Below are 21,815 nucleotides of genomic sequence, written 5' to 3'. Positions count from 1 at the left end.
AAATCCCTAAGCAGACACAACCAGTCACGTCTCATAAATTACCTCAACCTTGATTGATTTGCAAACATAAGAGACACTTAACCTGAGCCATTTCTTGTAAATTCCCATTTTAAAGAAGAATAGAACTTAAGCTTAACAACCAGAAGTAGCCAACAAACTTTTAATAACCATATCAATGAGGGACTTTCCAATGGGACAGAACAAATGAGGCAGCTGTGCAAGTGTAACCAAGCCAGCATTCTTTGCTTTACTTCTGTGTTCGTCTATTAAAAACCTCCCCCTCGCATTCCCTCAGGGGAGTTCCTGAACCACCTCGGGTTTGGAGCTGCCTGGTTCATGAACTGTTGCTTGCTCAAGTTAACTCTTTAAACATGTCACTGTGCCTCGGTTTACCTTTTTGACAGTCTGGTGTCAGAAGTGAGATCTGAAGGAGACCCTCGATGATCCCCAGGAGCAGTGAGTAACCAGGCGTGGGCAGCCCCCAGGCCACTGCACTTACTGCTCTCCTGCTGCATTTGGTGGCCACAGGATGAGCCCCTCTAGGAGGTTGAGCTCCACAACTTGCATCCTGAGCTCTCTGACTCCATGGGAGCAGTTTTGTTCCAGAGCTCAGCCTGGGTCTGACAGGGACTGCACTGGAACCTGGATTGGGATCCAGAGTCAAACTGGGTGTTCTACAGGAACTGGCCTGGGTCTAGTTGGAGGCCTCAGGTAAGAAAAATGTGAGAAAAACAGGGAATTATAGGTTCATCAGAATCCATGGAGTCTGGGACTCCCCATCTGGAACTCCAGCTCATTTTATGTTCAGAAACTACAGACCCAGAACCCGTGGCTTTCTCGAGAAATGGGTGCAGCTCAGGAGGATGACTCAGAGTCACAGTGGCCACAGTGGGAAGTTTATTCCAGACTAAATCATTCACGTACTGGCACATTCAAGAGAAAGGAATCCTGAGTGCCTGCAAAACCACGCAATACATTTTTTGATTGGCATACAGACTGATTTTACACAGAATGACTCCAAAAATACAGCCTCCCTAGAAGAATCTCTACAACACTCGAACAAAACACTATTTTGAGTCTACTAACATTTGATTTCTTGCCTTTTCCATATGAAGATTCTGAAAACCAACTTCCTTACAAATTAAATCCTCCACTGAGCCTGGGGCATCTGCAACAACTAACTCAGATTTTGGCCTTGCACACGACCCTGAGCTATTACAAAAGCAGCCACCTGAAGCTGAAGAGGAGGACTTGTCAACACACCAGTGTCTCCCGGCCACTCCCTAAACATGGCCTGCAGTCCCAATAAGGCTGACCCCGGACAACAGGCAACTATGCCCACAACTCCTCTCTGGAGAAAACTTAATGTCCTTTCTCCCTGCCTTAGAGATACTGAAATCTTTAAAATGCAGGCATCTGGGAAATGACTCATCAGAAGGGAGAAAAAATGGGAACACTGTAGAAAAAAACTGGCAAATGGAAAATCTTAAAGTCCTTTCCATATGTATTAACAAAAGACTTTGGCCATCCAAACAGGTAACTTTATCTGCCAAGAACACAATTTGGACTGACCACTGAGTTTTATATTATTGTACGTGGCACAGGGCTACAATTTGAGAACAGAAGCCAGGAATCTCTGCTTCTGTCTGTTTGGTTATGTACGTCTATATGTATGTATGTTATTTATATGTCACATTATCCTACCTCCCGATATTATTATTAGAAATAACATATAAAAGAGCTGTATTTTACTGGCCTAAAGAAAATTAGGTGCTTGTATAAATCAAATATTTTGTCAGAAAAAAAGGAACTAACCCAATGGTTTTCAAGTTCATATAACTTGAGTAATCTTTAATAAATAAGAGTATCAATGATTTAGTAGAAATGGACATTCTACCTAGCTGAGCTAGTCAAATAAGCTCATTATTCCTCTTAAAAAATTTGTCAACAAAAAAAGTAACCTGAGATGACAGGTAGTTTGATATTATCTGTTTAAAAACAGTTTCCAAAATCTTTTTGAAAACTTGAAATTCTGAAATTATACTAAGTTAAATTAAATGATATTTGCTACATATCTAGATCATACCCAAATAAGATAAACTACTAAAACACTAATTCCTAAAAAGAAGTTTAAGCTTAAGTATTTTTGGCTTATTATAGAGGAACTGGAGCTACCTGGGTCTGCCAGTAAGCGTGTCCTGTGCTAAGAAAGTACGTGCCATTTAATAACTATGATATCATGTACTTCCTAATTCACAGTGCATATTAATGTCACTAAGGATTAAGAATTTGAATTAACATGTGTAATTAAAACCACTAGAAATAAATATCAAAGCAAACAACTGTATATGAAAAATGTACACAGAAAGTAGGATGTGTTTTTAATAAGGAAAAGTATATGAGGTCTGTGTTTAAGGAAAAAGAGAGTACTTTTATCTTAAAGCAAGATGACTGATTGTTCCAGAATGGAAAAGAAGAAAATGAGTAAGACAAAAGCTGGTTGGGTATACACAGTTGCAGAAGGTCTGACAAAAGAAATTTTATGTGTGGTCAAACTTCTAAGATTAGAATGATTTTATTTATAAGTTTCTGTTAAAAAAAAAAAGCTTAGTAAAGTACTGACACAAAGTGAGTTTGTTTTCTCTCTATTAATAGGACAGTATTTTCTTGAATATTGGTCTTCTCTTAATTACAAAAGTGTTTTTTTTTATGTTTTAAATAATTCTCCTAGAAAACAATGATTTTGTGTTTTATCAGGATAACTTATTAAGCTTCATGCTGTCTTTATTTAGTCTCTGATTAGTTAAGAAAAATGAGTCTTTAATATTAAAAAAGGGCCAGCTGTCAGGGGCTCGCGCCTGTAATCTCAGCACTGTGGGAGGCCAAGGCAGGTGGATCACTTGAGTTTGAGATCAGCCTGGCCAACATGGTGAAACCCTGTCTCTGCCAAAAATACAAAAAATTAGTTGGGCTCAGTGGCACATGCCAGTAATCCCAGCTACTCGGGAGGCTGAGGCAGGAGAACTGCTTCAACCCAGGAGGCGAAAGTTGCAGTGAGCCGAGACCACACCCCTGCACTCCAATCTGGGCAACAGAGTGAGTGAGACTCCGTCTCAAAAAATAAATAAAATAAAATAATAAAAATTATATTTAAAAAGGAAAGTTATTTTTTACAATCTGGTGTCTGTTCCATAAAAACCTGCTGGAAAATATTAATAGGAGGAAGCTGGGTGCGGTGACTCACACCTGCAATCCCAGCTCTCTGGGAGGCCAAGGCGGGTGGATCACTTGAGGTCAGGAGTTCGACCAGCCTGGGCAACATGGTGAAATCCCATCTCTACTAAAAATACAGAAATTAGCTGGGCTTGGTGACAGGCGCCTATAATCCTAGCTACTCAGGAGGCTGAGGCAAGAGAATTGCTTGAACCCAGGAGGCGGAGGTTGCAGTGAGCTGAGATCATGCTATTGCACTCCAGCCTGGGTGACAGAGCAAAACTCCATCTCAGAAAAAATAAATAAATGAATGAATAAATGAGAGGATCAGCCAACGCATCAGCAAATGTCAACCGGATGGTTTAATTTCCACTCATCCCACGACACGAGGCAAGCCTCAAACATACAGGCCCTGGCCATGAAGCCTTTGGAGCATCACTGGAACTGGGTATTGACCCAGAAAACTCTACAAAGCTTTGTGACCAAAGAGGTTCAAGTCTCAAGTCCCCTTCAGGAAGAGCTGCAATCTGCTCAAGTGTCCAAGTTTGCCTCTGTTGCTCATAACAACATACCAGAAACTGGGTAAATTACAAAGGAAAGGCATTTATTTCTTACAGTTATGAGGCTGGACAAGTCAGGGTCGAGTGGCCACAATGGTGAGGGCTTTCCTGCTGGTTGGGACTCCTCATGGTCCCCAGGTGGCACAGGGCATTGTGTAGTGAGGGGGCTGAGCGTGTTGGCCCAGGTCTCTCTTCTTATAATAACACCTCTCTCATGAAAACCCACTAATCTATTAATGGATTAACCCACTTACGAGGGCAGAGCTTCCATGATCCAATCACCTCTTCAAGGCCTGTCTCTCAATACTACCACATTAAGGATCAACTTTCCACCTGAGTATTGAAGGAGATAAATATTCAAACCACAGCACATCAAAAACATGTGAAAGCCAAAGCCACCAAGAATCTGACAGGCCGCACAAAAGCACACATTAATGTCTATCCATAGTGGCTATGTACCCCAGACAAGCACTGCTGCCCAGGAAGAAGCTGAGAGGCCACTGGCCGCACTGAGGAGCTGTGTGTGTGGAGAGCTGCACACTGGCTGTGGGTCTGGTTTCCATTGAGCCAGCCCAGGTCTCTGAGCCTCTCGAGAACCCCTGCGCCAACACAGTCCTTGTGGAAGATCAGGCTGAGCCCAGGAAAAGGAGGAGGCCCGACAGACAACATGCCGTAAAAACCATGGCTCGTAAGTAAAGAATGTGAAATGGGTATATCAATATAAAATCATAAAAAATGAGGCCAGCAGGAATTGTTACTGCTGTGGCCATCTGGAGAAGGAGCAGCCACTCGTCACCAACCCCCACCAGCAGGACAGGAAGCAGCCAGGTTCTGAGGACGTACCTGGGAAGGAGGAGGCAGGTGTGAGAGCCCAAGGATGGAGGAGACAGAGATCAAGGGAGGGGAGTGGAGAGGGCAGAGAGGTGTGCACTGGGAGAGGCCATCGACAGGTGGGAGCTTGCTGCGTCTCGGGTCACCAGCACCAGACTGAGCCCTGACCTCAGAAGGAGGGGTGGGGAGGAAGCTGACTCTGACCCCATCAGCAGCAGCTCACCCCAAGGGGCCAGCCGCCCAGCCCGAATGGCTTCCTGTGACCCACTGTGGTCACGTAGGCAACAGCTCTGTTCTTCCCAGACAGGAGAAGCCACTGGTGCACCTCCGAGTGGCTCCTTCACCTGCCGGAAACTGACTTCTCAACCATAAATCCCTTTATGATGCTTAAGATAAGCATTTTATTCAGGGTAAAAATTAATTCAGTGAGAGTTGTTTCCTATAAAAAATAAATATAAAGACATTACTTTAAAAAAAAATAGAGACAGCTTCTTGCTCTGTTGTCCAGGCTGGAGTGCAGTGTTGCCATCACAGCTCACTGCAGCCTTGAACTCCTGGGCTCAAGTGATCCTCCTGCCTCGGCCTCCTGAGAAGTTGGGACTATAGTGTGTGCCACCACACCAGGTTAATTAAAAAGTTTTTCTGGTGTCTTGCTATGTGAATCAGGCTTGTCTTGAACTCCTGCCTTCAAGTTATCCTCCTGCCTCGATCTCCCAAAGTGCTGGGATTACAGGTGTGAGCCCATTGCACCAGGCCATAAAGACATTACTTTAAGACTATCTCAACCAATAAACAGTTATTAATTATTTAAATATCCAAGACGAGGAAATGACCTTAAGGAGTTTAGAAAATAGAAACAATCTAGTCAAAAAGATCCAAAAGAAAAAAGTGACCAGGCTGTTTATCTCACCAGTCCAAAGAGTAATTTGCACTAGGACAAGGACCTACTTATATCAGAGAGAAAACGGAAAGGAAAGAGATAGGCACCAATTAAGATGCAGCTGATGTCTACACCATCAATATTGACATCAGAGGAACCTACTTCTCTGCTCTCTGCCGTGGATTCCAAAACTGCTTGGTTCAGACCTCCCGGAGCATAAGACAGTGATTATTCATTTAGTTTCTTAGCACAGGTCTGACTGGAACGTCTGCTAAGGACCAGGAACAGCGAGCTCCCACCAGAGCTTCAGCTCTCACAGCAGAGACCAGCATCACAGGACAGCTGAGCCGAGACCACAGCGCGAGGTGGAATGCTGCCGTCAGCACAGGCCTTGGACCCCCCAAGGAGGGCCAGGCCCCACATGATGTTGTGGAACCCATTCGTGGACACTGTCCGGTTTCCTCTGACAAAGAGGAACAAGAAAGAAAAGACTAGGTGTAAAATGGGATGTGATTAAGTATATTCCACGTGACACAACCGTCACAGGAATGAGAAAGTAGGCAAAAATCATGTCATTTGGTCATAGGAGATGGTGATTCCAATTTTATATTAGTGGCTTGAAGTTAACCCTCAAATGCTGGTGAAATAGTTTATTCCCACCAACAAAGCAGTCACTAGAACATTGTTTGTAGTAGCAAAGCACTGTCAACTACCTAAAAGTCCATGGACCTGGGAGAGACTAAAGAAACACATTAGAATACTATAGCAGCTCTTAAATAGAATATAAGGACAAATACAGAACAGTCACCAAATACATTGTTAAGTTAAAATACAAAACAGAAAAGAAAAGCAAGATGCCGAGTGCATGTGTGAAGAGTGTGCCAGCTTCCACGTGTCTGGAAGGAAAAGTGGGGTCTACCCATGTGTGGACTTGTGCATGCCCCGACTCTCCAGGGGCAGCTTGGGGCTGGCAGCAGCAGAGTCTGTAGAGACATTTCCTATTACTTACATTCTGAACAGAATTTTTCTGTGTGTGTGTGTGTGTGTGTGTGTGTGTGTGTATAATCACTTAATTTCTACTGTGAGAAGTTTCATTAATTTGTTCAGCAAAAGCTTTTAAAATATCTTTTTAGATGCTAAGTACCGTGTGAGACTCGGGAGAAGCAACAGAAACAAGATGCCATCTCCTCTGGGCACTGTAGGAGAAGGACCAAGAAATCACACACTGAGTTACGATCACAAAAGTCTCAGGATACTATGGGACGTAAAGGAAACACATTTATATCCTACTCAGCAGCCACCAATCCTTACTTGAGATCATTTTCCCAAGTATAGAAAATATGTTTCTCTGACATAAGTCATCCTTCTTTCTGGGGATGTTTGTATAGCAAACAACCTAGGAGAGTTCGATAATTAAGATAATTAAGATATCACCTCTCTTTGTAACAACGGCTGGGGGTTTGCCAGCAGCCTCCTTTTGACATCGTGGGTTTCCTAAGCCAGTTCTCCTCAGCTATGACACAAATGCACTGCATCCGTGTGGGCCGCTCCCACTGCTCCTGGGGGACTTGGGAAGCAGAGGGAACCCGTGGGTACATGCAGCTCATGATGCCTGCTGTGTGTGAACAGCAAGTCTCTTGTCTCTGGCCCAGCATCTCACGTCTTCTGCAGCACCTGCAAAACTGTGACAGGCTACCTTGTTAGCCTGCAAGTGGGGAATGACCTCAAACCCTTCACAGTTCCTGACACGTAGATCGAAATAAGTTCAGCATCCATTGTTTAAAAGAAAAATCAAAGAAAAGTTAGTTTTTAAGCCTAGCACCTTCCATGGCCTGGTCTAAGCTGACATTCACCATCAGATCCATTTCAGCCATGTGCTTCTGAAGGATGGCTCAGAACAGGGAGCTCCCAGACACACAGAAACCACCTCTGCTTCTCTGCAGCGCAGGTCACACCCCTCCAGACACAGGCGTTAAGAATGATTTGAAGTCACACGAAAGTTCCTATCCAGCCTGTGCCTAGGCAGGAAGCCTGGACAGAGCCCCCTGAGAGACCTGTCCTTTCCACCTGCAGGTTGGCATGGCCACGGGAAGAGGGCTGGATCTCGGCTCTGACGCCTGGAGTGCCTCACACGCATATCAGCAAGAGAAAGCTTGTCTTAGTGATGCATCAGTGTTAAGTCACACAGCTCCAAATAACTCCTAAGCTTACAAAGCGAATCCTGTTAGAGAGTTTAGAATTGAAATTGGTTTCTGTCTGGATTTATGTGTTTTTTTTTTTTTAGATTCAACATGTAATAAAGAGAAAAATTTCCAAATCAGACTTACACAAATTATGTCACTGGAATTGGAAGCTAGGTTTTATTCACCTCATTTCTGGCACTCTTTCACACAAATTTCTTAATCGTACAGATTTAGAAGTGGCTGTTACAGACCCTCAGTGTCTCACCTCACCTGGCATCAGGTGCAAATGCACACTGTTGTCCCGTGGAGTCACTCAGCCCATCTAATCAGACGCCTTCCTCAGCCTCAGCCTGTGGATTCTGGTTCACATCGCTGATAGCATCTTTATTCTGGTAACTTACTTCTATTTACATCTCTGGCATTTGAGCCATGCATATTTCAAAGAGTACAAAAAAAAAAAAAAAAAAAAAAGAGTGGCCAGGCTGAGGCCCCGGCACGTTGCTGCTTCTCTCCTAAAGGGCAGTGTCTTGTTACCAAGTACTTCATGCAAGTCAAAAAGGTAAAACAGATGAGATACAGATATTTTTCCTACAGAGCTGATACTGGAAATAAAAGCCTTCAATACAGGATGTCCAGGTAGACACCTGTTGCTACAAAAAAGCCCAGTGACAAGTTTCCCAACCAACACTGCCTACAAGGGGCCCTCAGGCCTGCATCTGAACCCGCTCAAGCTGGTGTGGGGCTGACTGACTGCCTGGGACCTGTGGCCCCTAGCGTCCGATGTGACTCACACACAGACTGCCCACTGAGGAGGAGCCCCTGTGAATAGTTTAAATGTGCTGACCTATCTTTGGGTGAAGGTACCCCAGGAAGCGTCTCCAATCTTGGGTTAAGCTAGGGTCCAGCTACTGTGCAGTGAGCCATCAGATAGCTCCAGGCTCCCTCAAAATCTTGTTTTCTTAAAGTATTGCTTGCAAGCTTTTAAGAAAGTGGAATATTTTATATAAATCTGCATTTCTAATATCCCATGAAAACAAGAAACTGGACAATTTGGAACTTGGAGGTGAGGAGGGCTGCCCAGGTCCCCAGGCCCCCAGGTAACCAGGTAATCCTAAACGCCCGTCTCTCCTCAGGACTACCTTTCCTAACTCAGAATTTTCACTGGGAAGAAGGACCCTCCATGGCCATGCTGCTGCTTCTGCCGTGGCGGCCTGGCTGCCTCCTCCATCCACATCTCCTTGACTGCGTCAGCATTTCCCAGGACAGACTCTCAGCATGGCTTCAGCTTTATTTGCCTTTCTCTGGACAGAGTTCAAACAGACAATCTGGAAGATGGGCCAGAACCATGCGTGCACCACGGAATCACAGATCTTTAAAGCCGTAAGAAGTCTTGGAGGCAGAGCCTGCGTGTTTCAGACTGGGAAATGGTGGCTCAGAGCGGGATGGGAATGGTGAGGGACACCAGTTTTAGTGGCAAGCTACAGCCCCATTGTCCAGCATGGAGACCGCTGGCCGCCTGTGGCTACTGGACCTTGAAATGGGGTCCAAATTGTGTTGTGCTGTAAGCACAAAAAACACACTGGACTTCTACAACTTAGCATAAAATAAGAATGTAAAATTAATAATTTTAGGTTGATTATACGTCAAAATGTTAAAGATTCAGATTTATTCAGGTAAATAAATGATACTATTAAAATTAATCTCTCATGCTTCTTTTACTCATTGTAATGTGGCTTGTATTCTATTTCTGCTGGGCAGGGCTATTCTTGAATAAAGCCCACCATCTGAGGCCCTCTACAGGACACCAGACTGTTTTAACACAGATTTAATTTCTTTCTTGAAGAGGAGAAAATCATGACAAAGAGCAGAGAAAGCTGACGGACAAAGGCCTTGCTACTATTTATAGGCTGGGTGCTATCCCGGGGCAGAGTCTATAAACAGGTTGTTAGCAGGCCCAGTTGGGGCATGATGGCCCAGCACGCCTCTGTCAAACTGGAGAAGGCAATCTGCACGTTCACAGTGTGCACCGCAGGCCCGTCTTCAGCACAACCAAAGTCCCATTTTCCTATTTACTTTCTGCCAAGGATCCATCATCCTTAACCAGATCAAACTCATCTGTCCTATAGCTAGGAATTTAAAATGCAAGAATTCAGATAAATGCTTTTATCCCCTGGAAAACTGAAGCTGCTTTTGCAAAGCATAACAAAGCCCGTGAAATTGTTTTAGTAACTGTTGCTATCATCTCAAACCATGGAAACTATTATTGTTAAGAATTAAGGTTTTCTTTTTGAAGGTGTGTGTGAAGACCCTACCTATCCAACACTCTATAGTTCATTAACAAACAGTGGGAAGTGGCCTTTTTCTTTTTTCTTTTTTTTAAAGATGCAGGTGGTGACCCTGAAGCACAGCTGAGTGAGGCATATTCCCGGGTTAGAATGTCACTGGAGTTCTTACTCACCAAGCTCTGTGCCTTACCTTTGTATTGTTCTGTTGGAGACCTCAGAAGCTCTGCACATTTTGTTTCTTCCTCCTGTATTTCCAGATGAAATCGGCATTCTGGGTGAATGCTGTTCACCTGTTCAAGGTTAAAAGAAATATTAATAACTAAAAATTCCACAATAAGAGGAAAAGCAAGCAAAAGTTCTACAAAAACAACCCAAAACCTCACAGTTTTAAACTGCTTCCAAACGTAAATGCATTTAAAACCAATCACCTTAATTTTTCCGGCATTTTAAAAAAACTTCATTATTTACTTTGTAAAGGTAATAGAAAACAAATACAAAATCTAATAGAATATTTTTTTCTGAGCAGGAAAATGAACTTACTAACATAACACATCGGTACTAATTTGGAGGCAACAGAGCTCTTTACTCCATTAATCTCTCCATAGCGGGCTCCTCCATTTCGCAGCCTTTGGTTTGATGCCTGTGGACTGTGCAGCTTCCTCCGAGGACGGCCTCCACCCGGGGAAAGAGCCGTGAAAGAGGGGCTTTATTTTTAAAGGTGTTGGTACACGTTCAAAGCTTAACCCTCTAACTACAGATAAAACTGCAATCATTTTGACTAGAATTTGGGGTGGAAGAGATATTCAAAAAGATGAGCAAGATGAGGAGGGAGGCAGAGGCGGGAATCACCACTGTGGCCCCACAGAGACCAGGGGGCGATTTCCAGTCAGGCTCCATCAAGGGAGTGAAAGATGCTACAAAGATAGTAATTAGCAGTCTATTAACGTGAGAAGAAGACGGAACTACACAATGCTTCCTCTCCGAAGGCACCATTTCTACCTAGATCAACATTCTTGTTCTTCACGCCCACCCGCAAGTCAGCCCAGGGCCTGCCCAGCGGCCCTTAGGGGCTTACGGAGGGCTCCCTCCACCCATCCTTTTGGTCTTGATCTTCTCCCTCCCCGCCACTACCCAAAATTCTACTTGTACTAAAGTAATAACCACAGAGAATCATACTGTGGGGTGCATTATGGCCATCTATGTTTAGTTATCTTACTATTGAAATGGTCAGTAAGAGTTCCAACCAGGAACACAATTTCCTAACACAATTAAGGGGAAAACAATGCTGGAACTGCTGCCACCTTTAGCTCCATTTAAAAGAGCCCGGAGCTTGCTTCTGAGAGCTGGTGACTGAACCAGCACCAGGCACTGACTCCCGGCTCCAAGTCCTCTGTTTCCCTGCAGGACAAGTGAGTGGCTTAAATTTCAGAATTAAGGAAATTATATTGATGTAAAAAGAAAAAACTTTGTTAACGTATAAAAGACATTATAATACCTGACATTCCTGGAATACGCAGAGCAATGACTTAGGACGTTTTTTAGCAATGAAAGCGGCATTAACCATGATAAAGCCTGGTAGTTTCCAAGGACCCGCTCCGCAAAGCGCCCACTCTGGAGGGAGGAAAGCCCGGCTGCGCCCCCGCGCAAGGCCAGGGAGTGTGGCTGGAGCCCCGCTGCAGACCGGGCGTCGCCGGTTAATCAATGACACCGTCCCGTCGGCAGCGCAGCCTCCCAGCGGCAGAGCGGCCGCGGATCGATCCAGACCCACCTCGGCCGCCACGCGCACGAAAACCGCGCGCACCGCAAACCCGCTTCAGTCTCCGAGAGGAAAGCAAGAAACAACGCTCGGATTTTTTTCTTTCTTTCCTTTTTTTAAAAGGTTCACAAAGGGAATAATTCAGAACTCCATGCGCGAAGGCACTTATTCAACAAACTTATGCGCGGTTCTTTTCCTCCAGTGCTCTTGGGGAAAAAAGCAACTATTTTCAAAAGGAAACTTTACTTAACCGACGCCACGTCCCCCCGACACTAAAACAAACAAACAGTAAGTATAGGGAGGGGCCGAGAGGCATCTGCGGCCAACGCCTACCCCGATCTCCCCGTGAAACGTGCAGCCCGCGCAGGTGCCCGCAGCTCCCACTCCCGGGACGGCCCCGAACCAGCTCATCGTTCACGCGTCCAGGGAGAAACGATCCCGTTCCCAGCAAACCCCGGACGATGGGGCGCGGGGAAGGGCGCAGGCAGCCACCCAACCCGAGTCCCGAAACCCGGCGGGGCCGGAGCTTGGCGCTTCACGCTGCCCCGGAGGAAGCTCCGGACCCCGGGCGACCCCGCTCCCCCTCCCCGACCCCGCCCGCGCTCCAGCACCCGGGAGGAAGGCGAAGCCCGGCGGGAGCAGCGCTCTCATCGGAAGGGAAGACCCGGGTCCGGGGCGCCTTGGGGCGGGGGTCGCGGGCGCACTCACCGGGGCGAGCAGCCAGCAGGTCAACAGCGCGGGCGGCAACAGCGTCCGCATCCCGAGCTCAGCGTGCCGGGGGCCGCCCAGCGCCCGCCGCCTCCGTCCTGGGTCCCAGCGGTTCCGCCGCCTCCAGCATGGGCCGGGCGCGAGTGCGCGGAGACCTCGGGCCCCGCAGATGCAGCCGAGCGGCCCGAGCGCGTGGGCCTCCCCCTCCGTCCCGGCAGCTGGAGCGCGCTCCTTGCTCGCCCGTCCCCGCCGCGCCCCGCCGCTCCGCCCCCCGCCCCTGTCCCCGCCCCGCGCTCCCCCAGTCCTCGTCTCCCTCCTCCCACGACAACCGCCGCTCCGCGCCCCTCCTCCCCGCCCCCCACCTCCTCCTCCCCTGCGCCCCGCGCCCTCCTCGCCCCTGGGCTCTCTGTCCCCACCGCGCGCTCCCTCTGGTCTCCGCGACCCCCCAGCCTCTCTCCCCGTCCCCTCCCCTCTTCTCTGCCCCGCGCCCCACTCCCAGCCGCGCCTCGCTGATTCTGTGGGCGGAGGGGCTGGGAACGGGGTGCTCAGTGCGCGCCCGGCTCCGAGTGGAGAGAACGGGGAAGAGCGGCCGGCGCGGAGCGGGGAGAGGAGGACCGGGCCAGGTGTGCGCTCGGAAGGGGCGGATGCCTTTGCCGCCGCCTGTACCCGCCTTTCTAAATAACTGCAGAAGCCCAAGAAAGCGACCAGCGACCCGTCCGGGGTGGGCGCGTCGTCTTTGTAGCCGGTGGGGCTCGGTTGGGGCGTCTGAAAATGGAGAAAATTAGAGTGCCTTTTGGTGGGGACCCCCACAGCCTCAAAAGAGGAAATCAGGTTGGACAGAAAGCTGGAGAAAAACGCAGACGGAGGTATAGGCGGGTCCTGGCTTCAGCTCGGTGGCTGGTTTTGTGTCCTGCGTTTGCAAAACGGGGAGTCATTCTCTCCCCGCAAACGCAGTGGCGGGTGGGGAGCGCTGGGGGGACTCACGCGGTGCCGCTGGGGCCGTCCCGCCGCGCCCCACGCAGGACTCCACGCCCCTCCCGGGGCGCCCGCGGGACCAGCGCCGGAGAGCTCGGCGTTCCCCAGCAAGTGGAAAGCACTGGAATGAGAGATACACGTTAATTTTGTGTTGTTTTAATTTTTTATTTGAAAATAATTTCAAACTTACACAAAAATTAGAAGAATAAGAATAGTACAAGTAACTCCTTTTTACCCTTTATTTGGATTCGGTCATTAACACTTACCTCATTGGGCTTATCATTTGCTTCTCTCTGATCCCCCACCCTCAGCATTCACAAATACCTAATTTTCTGTCACCTAATGTTTACCATCCACATCATCTGTCCTCTACCTATCCATCACCTGCCTATCATCTATCATCACTCCGTCTGTCATGTACCTATCGTCTATCCGTCATGCGCCTATCATCTGTCATCCAACTATCATCTATCAATTATCTGTGATCTATCCATCTATCATGTACCATCTTTTATCTGTCATCTACCTATCTATAACCTATCATCTACCTATTTATCATCTACCATCTGCTGTCATTTATGATCTATCCATCTCTATGTACCTATCATCTCTATGTCATGTATCAATCAGCTATCACCTACCTATCATCTCTCTGCGATCTATCATCTAACATCTACTACCTACTATCTACCTATTTATCACCTATCATGTCCCTTTCTGTCGTTTATCTATGATCTATCCATCTATCATGTACCTGTCATCTATCATCTTCCTATTGATCATCTATCTGTAATGTATCATCTATTATCTGTCATCTATCATCTGCCTATCCATCATCTGTGATCTATCATATCTGTGATCTACCTGCCTGTCGTCTATCAATCACCTGTCATCTGCCTATCATCTATCATCTGCCTATCATCTATCATCTGGCTGTCATCTATCAATCACCTATCATTTGCCTATCATCTATCATCTGCCTGTCATCTGTCAATCACCTATCATCTGCCTATCATCTATCATCTGCCCGTCATCTATCATCTGCCTGTCATCTATCGATCATCTATATCATCTGCCTATCTGTCATTTGCCTGTCATCTATCGATCACCTATCATCAGCCTATCTATCCTCTACCTGTCTGTTATCTATCTGGCTTCACCCGTGTGTATCTAGTGGGAAACGACAGAGAGGGAGACCTGGGCCTTCGGTAAGCTGCTTGGCTGGTGACTCTGGGCTCCTTCCATGAACGCATCTTTTCCTCCCGGTTCCACCTGGGTGAGCCATGAACTTTGAGCTCTGTGCATCTGTACGAATCACAGCACCTGCCCTTCCACCGCAGAGGGTCTCTGTAAGAATCAAGGTAATTAATTCACACATCAATACCTTGTTGAGGGCCTACATTTTAGAAGTGACTGCCCAGGGCGCAGTGAGGGGGTCGCATGAGGGGTGAGTCTTCCCCTGAAGCAGTGCGTCCCGGTGGACAGGGGCGGACCAGGAGAAATGGCTGTGGTCATAGCTGGATGCCAGCACGTGGGAGGGCGGAGGGGAGTGCAGGTCCCACAGTAGGGAGTGTGTGAGTGGGTGGGGGGAGTGTGAGTGGGCAGAGGGGGAGTGAGTGGATGGAGGGGATTGTGTGACTGGGCGGAGGGGAGTGTGAGTGGGTGAGGGGGACTATGAGTGGGTGGAGGGGGAGTATGAGTGGGTGGGAGTGTGAGTGGGGGTAGTATGAGTGGGTGGAGGGGAAGTGTGAGTGGGTGGAGGGGAATGTGATTGGTGGAATGTGAGTGGGTGGAGGGAGTGTGAGTGGGTGGGGGAGTGAGTGGGGGGAGAGTGAGTGGGTGGAGGGGAGTGTGAGTGGGGGGAGTGTGAGTGGGTGGGGGGAGTGTGAGTGGGTGGGGGAGTGTGAGTGGGCGGAGGGGGAGTGTGAGTGGGTGGCTGAGGGTGGGCTGAAGAGCCTTTTCCGCAGATGGGGCACCTTGCGCGGAAGAGCTGAGAGCAGCGACTGTGCCCAGAGCTTCAGAGGGGGAGACAGGGCCAGTTCTGGAGGCCTGGATTCTGTGGAAGGCACCGCACAGTAGGACTAAAGTTCAACACCCTACAAAACAGGATGCGCACAAGCCGCTCTGTCGGTTCCGACTGCTCCTACCTTGCTCAGAATTCCCACTGACGCCGGGGTGGTTGGTGCTTACGTGTGTCCGTGAAAGGTGACTCCCACTCTGCTGGGCCAGTGCCCGCTCTTTCAGGACGTTTTCCACTTCCTCCTCCCAGAGCCCCCATGTCCTCAGGGCAGAGCAGGCTCCCTTTCCCACGCAGGCCTCTGCTGGTGCCTGACTCCCGGGGCTGTGGTCTTCCGTCTGGACCTCAGGTGTGGCCTGCCCCCGACTGAGCTCATGCACCCAGCAGAAGCCTCAGTCCTGCCTCCTGCTCCCGCGCAGGCCTCTTCTCACCATACCCGGGTCTCTTCTCACCATACCCGGGTCTCTTCTCACCATACCCTCCCTCCCTTGCACCCCCACCTGCCTCTGTCCTGGGGCACACTGGAGGGGCTGAGCCCCCTGAGGCACTTTTCCATTACTCTTCCTGCCCCCTGGACACCCCCTCCAAGGTCATTCCACTTCCCTGCTGCTTCCCACACTGGCAGCTGCCCTGGCTTTTCCAGGCTGAGCTCAGGGGAAAATCAAATCTCTGGCAGAAACTGGCGGACACTGGGCAGCTCCTTGCGTGTTAAGTGTGTTTTCCCATGAAGCAGAAGCCTGGAACCCAGTGACTCATCAGGGGGAATCCCTGGGGCTTCATGATGAGAACAGGGTGAAAGATGCACCCACTTAATCACTCTCTAAAGAGTACCATGCTGGTACTGCGTACTTTTCCAAAAGAGGAAGGAAGCTTCCCAGAAACGTGACTCTCTCAGATCCTTCTGATGTCCTGCCACACCCAGATGAGTACTTTGGGTTCTAGAGACCACATCTGCCTGGGTGGAGGAGAGGGGCACCCTGGAGACGATGGTGACCTCAGGTGTGCCCCAGCCAGGCCATTTTAACTTGTACCTGTGAAGAAACTCATCCTTTGCCTATGTCCCTCTTTTTGTGTCTTTTAGAACTTAAATATTAGACTTAAAAAAATTACTTCCTCCACTCTCTTAACAAAAAGCCTAGGATGTTGGAGAACATTGTCAACCTTAATCCCTTTTCCACTCCAAGCTGTGGAATTCTGGGGAGGAACTGCAGGGGTCCGGGAGCTGCTGTTGAGGGTGGGCGGCCCTTCCGAGCCTGGACCCTGGTCCTCTCAGGTTCCTTGGAGCAGTGTGGCATGCAGCCGTCTGTGGCTGCGTCCAGCCCTTGGCCTCCCAGCTGGCAGGTGCATGGTCTCAGTCCCCTGGGCTGTGGAGCAGAATTCCTAATTGTGCTTGGCCTACATCTCAAGATGAGGAGGAAGATAAAATCAAAGGCCAGCCATGGGAAGCTTTCACCAATACTTTTTAAAGGGTGTAGACAAGAAGCACTGCCGTGCCTCTGTCAAGGTGGACCCGGACGCGTGTGGGGCTTTGACTGCAGGCCTGGTGGGCCCGTCTGCCCTGTGCAGTTTCCAGCCCTGCCTGTGTCCAGCCATAGCTGAATATTGAGTGAGACGAATTCAGGAGGGCAGACGTTCCTGGGAGTGTGATCGCCGTGGCCTGGAAGGGCTGGCCGTCCTCGGCTGGTGCTAGAAAGCTCAGGAATGTGGGATAGCAGAGCTCTCATGTGATTTAAAAGTCCTCTTCCCCCAACTCAGTCCTGCCTCAGCGCTGGAGCCTCAGCCAGCAGCTGTAGCAGCGGTGGTTTTTGTCTCTTCAATTTTGATGCTGTGGTGTTAGGTACATATACTTTAACGATTCTTATATCTGCTTTGAGAACTGACCCTTTAATCATTAGGTAACACTTATCTTTATCCCTGATAATTGCTCTGAAGTCTGTTTTGTTTAAAATACAGCTATTGCCAATTTCTTTTATTTAGTGTTAGCATGGTATACCGTTCCCAATACCTTTTTCTTTAATATATCTGTGTCTTAATATTTACAGTGGGATTCTTGTAGACAACATGTAGGTGAGGCTTATATTTTTATCCACCCTGACAGTGTCTGTCTTTTAACTGGTGCATTTAGACCACTGATGTTTAAAGTAGTTATTGATATAGTTGGATTAATGTGATATCTACTATATTTCTTACTGTTTTCTATTCATTGTCTATTATTTGCTGCTGTTTCATTTTGAGTTTTGGTCTTCCACTCTTTTTTCTGCCTTCTCTGGTCTTAATTGAGCATCTTATGTGATTTCATTTTTCATCTCTTTGCATATCAATTATCCTTTTTGGTCTACTTTTTTCTACAAAATGATTGTCCTTCAGTTTGCAATATACTTTTATACGAATTCAAGTTCCCTTTCACATAACACCACAGCAATTCACAGGTGGTGCAAGTACCTTCTAACAGAGTGACTTCTTCCTGTGACTTCTTCCATCCCCGATAATTTGTCATCCAATGAACTTATCCATAAGCAGCAATTATTAACCAAATATTGTTGCTGCTATTATTTTGAGCAAACTGTTATCTGTTAGATAAATGAGGAATAAAAACATTTTAATTTACCTTCATTTATTTCTTCTCTAACACTTTTCATTTCTTTATGTAGTCCTGAGTTCCTGCCTTACATCATTTTCCTTCTTTTTTTTGAGATGGCATCTCACCCTGTCACCCAGGCTGCAGTGCAGTGGCATCATCTCGGCTCACTGCAACCTCTGCCTCCCAGGTTCAAGAGATTCTCCTGCCTCAGCCTACCAAGTAGCTGGGATTACAGGCATACACCACCATGCCAAGCTAATCTTTGTATTTTTAGTAGAGACAGAGTTTCACCATGTTGGCCAGGCTGGTCCGAACTCCTGTCCTCAAGTGATCCACCCACCTCGGCCTCCCGAGGATGGGATCACAGGCATGAGTCTGTGTGCTGGGATCACAGGCATGAGCCACTGAGCCTGGCCCCATTTTCCTTCTTTCGAAAGAACTTCTTTGAACAGTTCTTTCAGGGCAGGTCTACTGGCATCACATTTCCTTAATTTTTGTTTGAGAAAGTCTTTATTTCTTTTTCATTTTTTAGGGTTAATTTTGCTGGATACAGATTTCTAAGTTGGTGAACTTTTCTCTCAATATTTTAAATATTTCACTCCACTCTCTTCTTGCTTGCATGGTTTTGAAGAGATGTGGTCTAATTCCTTTCTTCCTTATGAGTAGATTTTTTCCCCTGTTGTCTGTCCTTCCTTCCTTCCCTTCCTTCCCTTCCTTCCCTTCCTTCCCTTCTTTCTTTTGACAGGCAGGGCCTCATTCCATTGCCCAGGCTGGAGTGCAGTGGTGATCACGGCAGCCTCGATTTCCCTGGCTCAGATGATCCTCCCACTTCAGTTATCTGAGTAGCTGGGACCACAGCCGCACACCACCATGCCCAGCTAATTCTTTTTTGTATTTTTGGTAGAGACAGGGTCCCAACATGTTGCCCAGGCTGGTCTCAAACTCCTGGGCTCAAGCAATCTACCTGCCTCAGCCTCCCACAGTGCTGGGATTACAGGCGTGAGCCACCGTGCCCAGCCAGTCCTTTCAATATTTTCTCTGTCTTTGACTTCATGCAGTTTGAATATGACATGCCTACACATAGATCTTTTAGTATTTATTCTGTTTATTCTCTGGGCTTCCTGGATCTGTAGTGTCTATCATAAATGTTGGAAACGTCTCAGTATTGTTTCAAATATTTCATCTATTCATTTATCTCTTTCTTCTTCTGGTATTCTCATTATATGCATGTTACACATTTTGAAATTGTCCTGCAGTTCTCGAATATTCTGTTTTAAATAGTTTGGATGTTTGTCCCTGCCCAAATCCCTTGAATTGAAATCCCCAATTCTGGAGGCGGGGCCTGGCAGAAGCTGATTGGATCATGGGTGCAGCTCTCTCATGACTTGGTGCCCACTTTGTGAGAGTGAGTCATGAGATCTGTTCACTTAAAAGTATGTGGCGTCCCTCCACGTTCGCTGTCCCCTCCACACTCGCTCTTCCCTCCATGCTTGCTCCCCACTCCCCTCTCGCTCTTCCCCTCCCCTCTCGCTCTCCCCCTCGCTCCCCCTCCTTCTCGCTCCCCCCACTCGCTCTGCCCCCCCACTCCCCTCTTGCTCCCCGCTCCCCTCTCATTCCCCTCCACTCTCGCTCCCCCCTCCAGTCTTGCTCACCCCTCTACTCTCGCTCCCCCCTCCACTCTCGTTCCCCTTTCACTCTCACTCTCTCCCTCCCCTCTCGCTCTACCCCCTCGCTCCCACCTCCCCTCTCACTCCCCGCTCCCCTCTCGCTTCCCCCCCAACTCTCGCTCTCCCCTCCACTGTCGCTCGCGCTTCCACTCTCGCTCCCACTTCCACTCTCGCTCCCACTTCCACTCTCGCTCCCACTTCCACTCTCGCTCCCACTTCCACTCTCTCTTCCATCTCCACTCTCGCTTCCATCTCCACTCTCGCTCTCCCCCTCCACTCTCGCTCCCCCTCCACTCTTGCTCCCACTTCCACTCTCGCTCCCACTTCCACTCTGGTTCCCACTTCCACTCTGGTTCCCACTTCCACTCTTGCTCTCCCCTCCACTCTCACTCCCACCTCCACTCTCACTCTCTCACTTGCTCCTGTATTCACCATGTGACATGCCTCTCCCCCTTCACCTTCTGCCATAACTGTAAGTTTCCTAAGGCCTCTCTAGAAGCTGAGAAGATGCCGGCACCATGCTTCCTGTAAAGCCTGTAGAACCATGAGCCAGTTAAACTGCTTTACTTTATAAATTACTCAGCCTCAGATATTTATTTATAGTAATGCAAGAATGGCCTAATACAGGAAATTGGTACTAAGGAGTAGGGTATTGCTATAAAGATACCTGAAAATGTGGAAGCAGATTTGGAACTGGGTAGCAGGCAGAGGTTGGAAGAGTTTGGAGGGCTGAGAAGAAGACAGGAAGATGAGGGAAAGTTTAGAGCTTCTTATATACTGGTTAAATAATTGTGACCAAAGTGCTGATAGTGATATGGAGAGTGACGTCCAGGCCAACAAGGTCTCGGATGGAAATGAGGAATTTATTGGGAACTGGAGCAAAGGTCACACGTGTTACGCCTGAGCAAAGAGCTTGACTGCATTGTGTTCATGCCCTCGGGGTCTGTGGAAATTTGAGCTTGAGAGTGATGATCTAGGCTCTCTGGTGGGAGAAATTTCTAAGCAGCCATGTTCAACATGTGGCCTGACTGCATCTAACTGCCTACTTTCAGATGCAGGAACACACGAATGACTTAAAGCTGGAACCTACATTTACGAGGGAAGCAGAATGTAAAAAGTTTGGGAAATGTGTAGCCTGGTCATGTGGTAGAAAATAAAAGCGTATTTTCAAGGGAAGAATTCAAGCAGAATTTGGAGCAATGACTTGCTAGAGATATTTGCATAACTGAAAAGGAGCCAAGTGTAACTAGCTGAGAAAATGGGGAAAAGGCCTTGAAGGCGTTTCAGAGACCTTCATGGCAGCCCCTCCTATCACAGGCCCAGAGGCCCAGGAGTGAAAATGGTTTCACAGGCCCAGGGCTCCATTACCTGGCACAGCCTGAAGACACTGCGCCCCATGTCCTGGCTGCTCTGGCTCCAGCCATGGCTCAAAGGGGCTCAGGTACAGCTTGAGCCACCATTTTGGAGAATGATAAGCCTTGGTGGCTTATGGCCACCATATGGTGTTAAGCCTGTGGGTGCACAGAATGCCAGAGTCGTGGATTTTAGGGAGCCTCCACCTGGATTTCAGAGGTTGTATGGAAAAGTCTGGGTGTCCAGGCGGAAGCCTGCTGCAAGGGAAGAGCCCTCACAGAGAACTTCCGCTAGGGTTGTGCAGAGGGGAAATGTGGGTTGGGAGGCCCCACACAAGAGTCCTCATTGGGGCACTGCATAGTGGAACTGTGAGAAGGGGGCCACCATCCTCCAGACCCCAAAAAGCTGTCCACTGACAGCTTGCACCCCGCACCTGGAAAAACCACAGACACTCGACAACCTGTGAGAGCAGCCATGGGGGCTGTACTCTGCAAAGCCACCAGGGTGGTGCTGCTCAAAGCCTTGGGAGCCCATGCCTTGCACCAGTGCTCCCTGGATGTGGGACATGGAGTCAAAGAAGATTATTTCAGAGATTGATGATTTCATTGGAAAGACAGCACAGCTCTTGGACCAGACCCCACTTCTCTGAAGGTCCAGGATTTGTGTAGTCTTGGGCTTTGCTGAACACCCCTAAAACCATGCAATGCCTGATGCCCTTCTGCAGTTACCCGATGCTCTTAGAAAAATGACCAAAGTCCTCAATATGCCTTTGTAAACAAAAGATAAAATTCTAAGCCCCCAACCAA

At 48.1% G+C, this 21,815-nt stretch overlaps 1 protein-coding gene across 5 annotated transcripts in view; it reads right to left on the bottom strand.

Moving 5' to 3' along the window:
• Positions 1-12,607, bottom strand: part of LOC105474988 (vasoactive intestinal peptide receptor 2) — a 109,410-nt gene extending 96,803 nt beyond the window's left edge. Inside the window, exons 1-2 of one of the 5 annotated variants that reach the window (XM_071094161.1) lie at positions 12,417-12,607; positions 10,143-10,242 (exon numbers count right to left, since the gene is read on the bottom strand). In XM_071094161.1, coding sequence (XP_070950262.1) covers positions 10,143-10,242; positions 12,417-12,467 — 151 coding nt within the window. In that variant the 5' untranslated portion in view covers positions 12,468-12,607. Of the gene's footprint in view, positions 1-10,142; positions 10,243-10,492; positions 10,580-12,416 lie in introns of those variants that run through there. The other 4 variants (XM_011729947.2, XM_071094162.1, XM_071094160.1 and 1 more) reach the window with 4 other exon arrangements.
• Between the last annotated feature and the right edge of the window lie 9,208 nt (positions 12,608-21,815).

Source organism: Macaca nemestrina, chromosome 4 (assembly GCF_043159975.1).
Source record: "Macaca nemestrina isolate mMacNem1 chromosome 4, mMacNem.hap1, whole genome shotgun sequence".
Taxonomy (NCBI): domain Eukaryota; kingdom Metazoa; phylum Chordata; class Mammalia; order Primates; family Cercopithecidae; genus Macaca; species Macaca nemestrina.
This window is presented reverse-complemented; position numbering and strand designations above follow the sequence as displayed.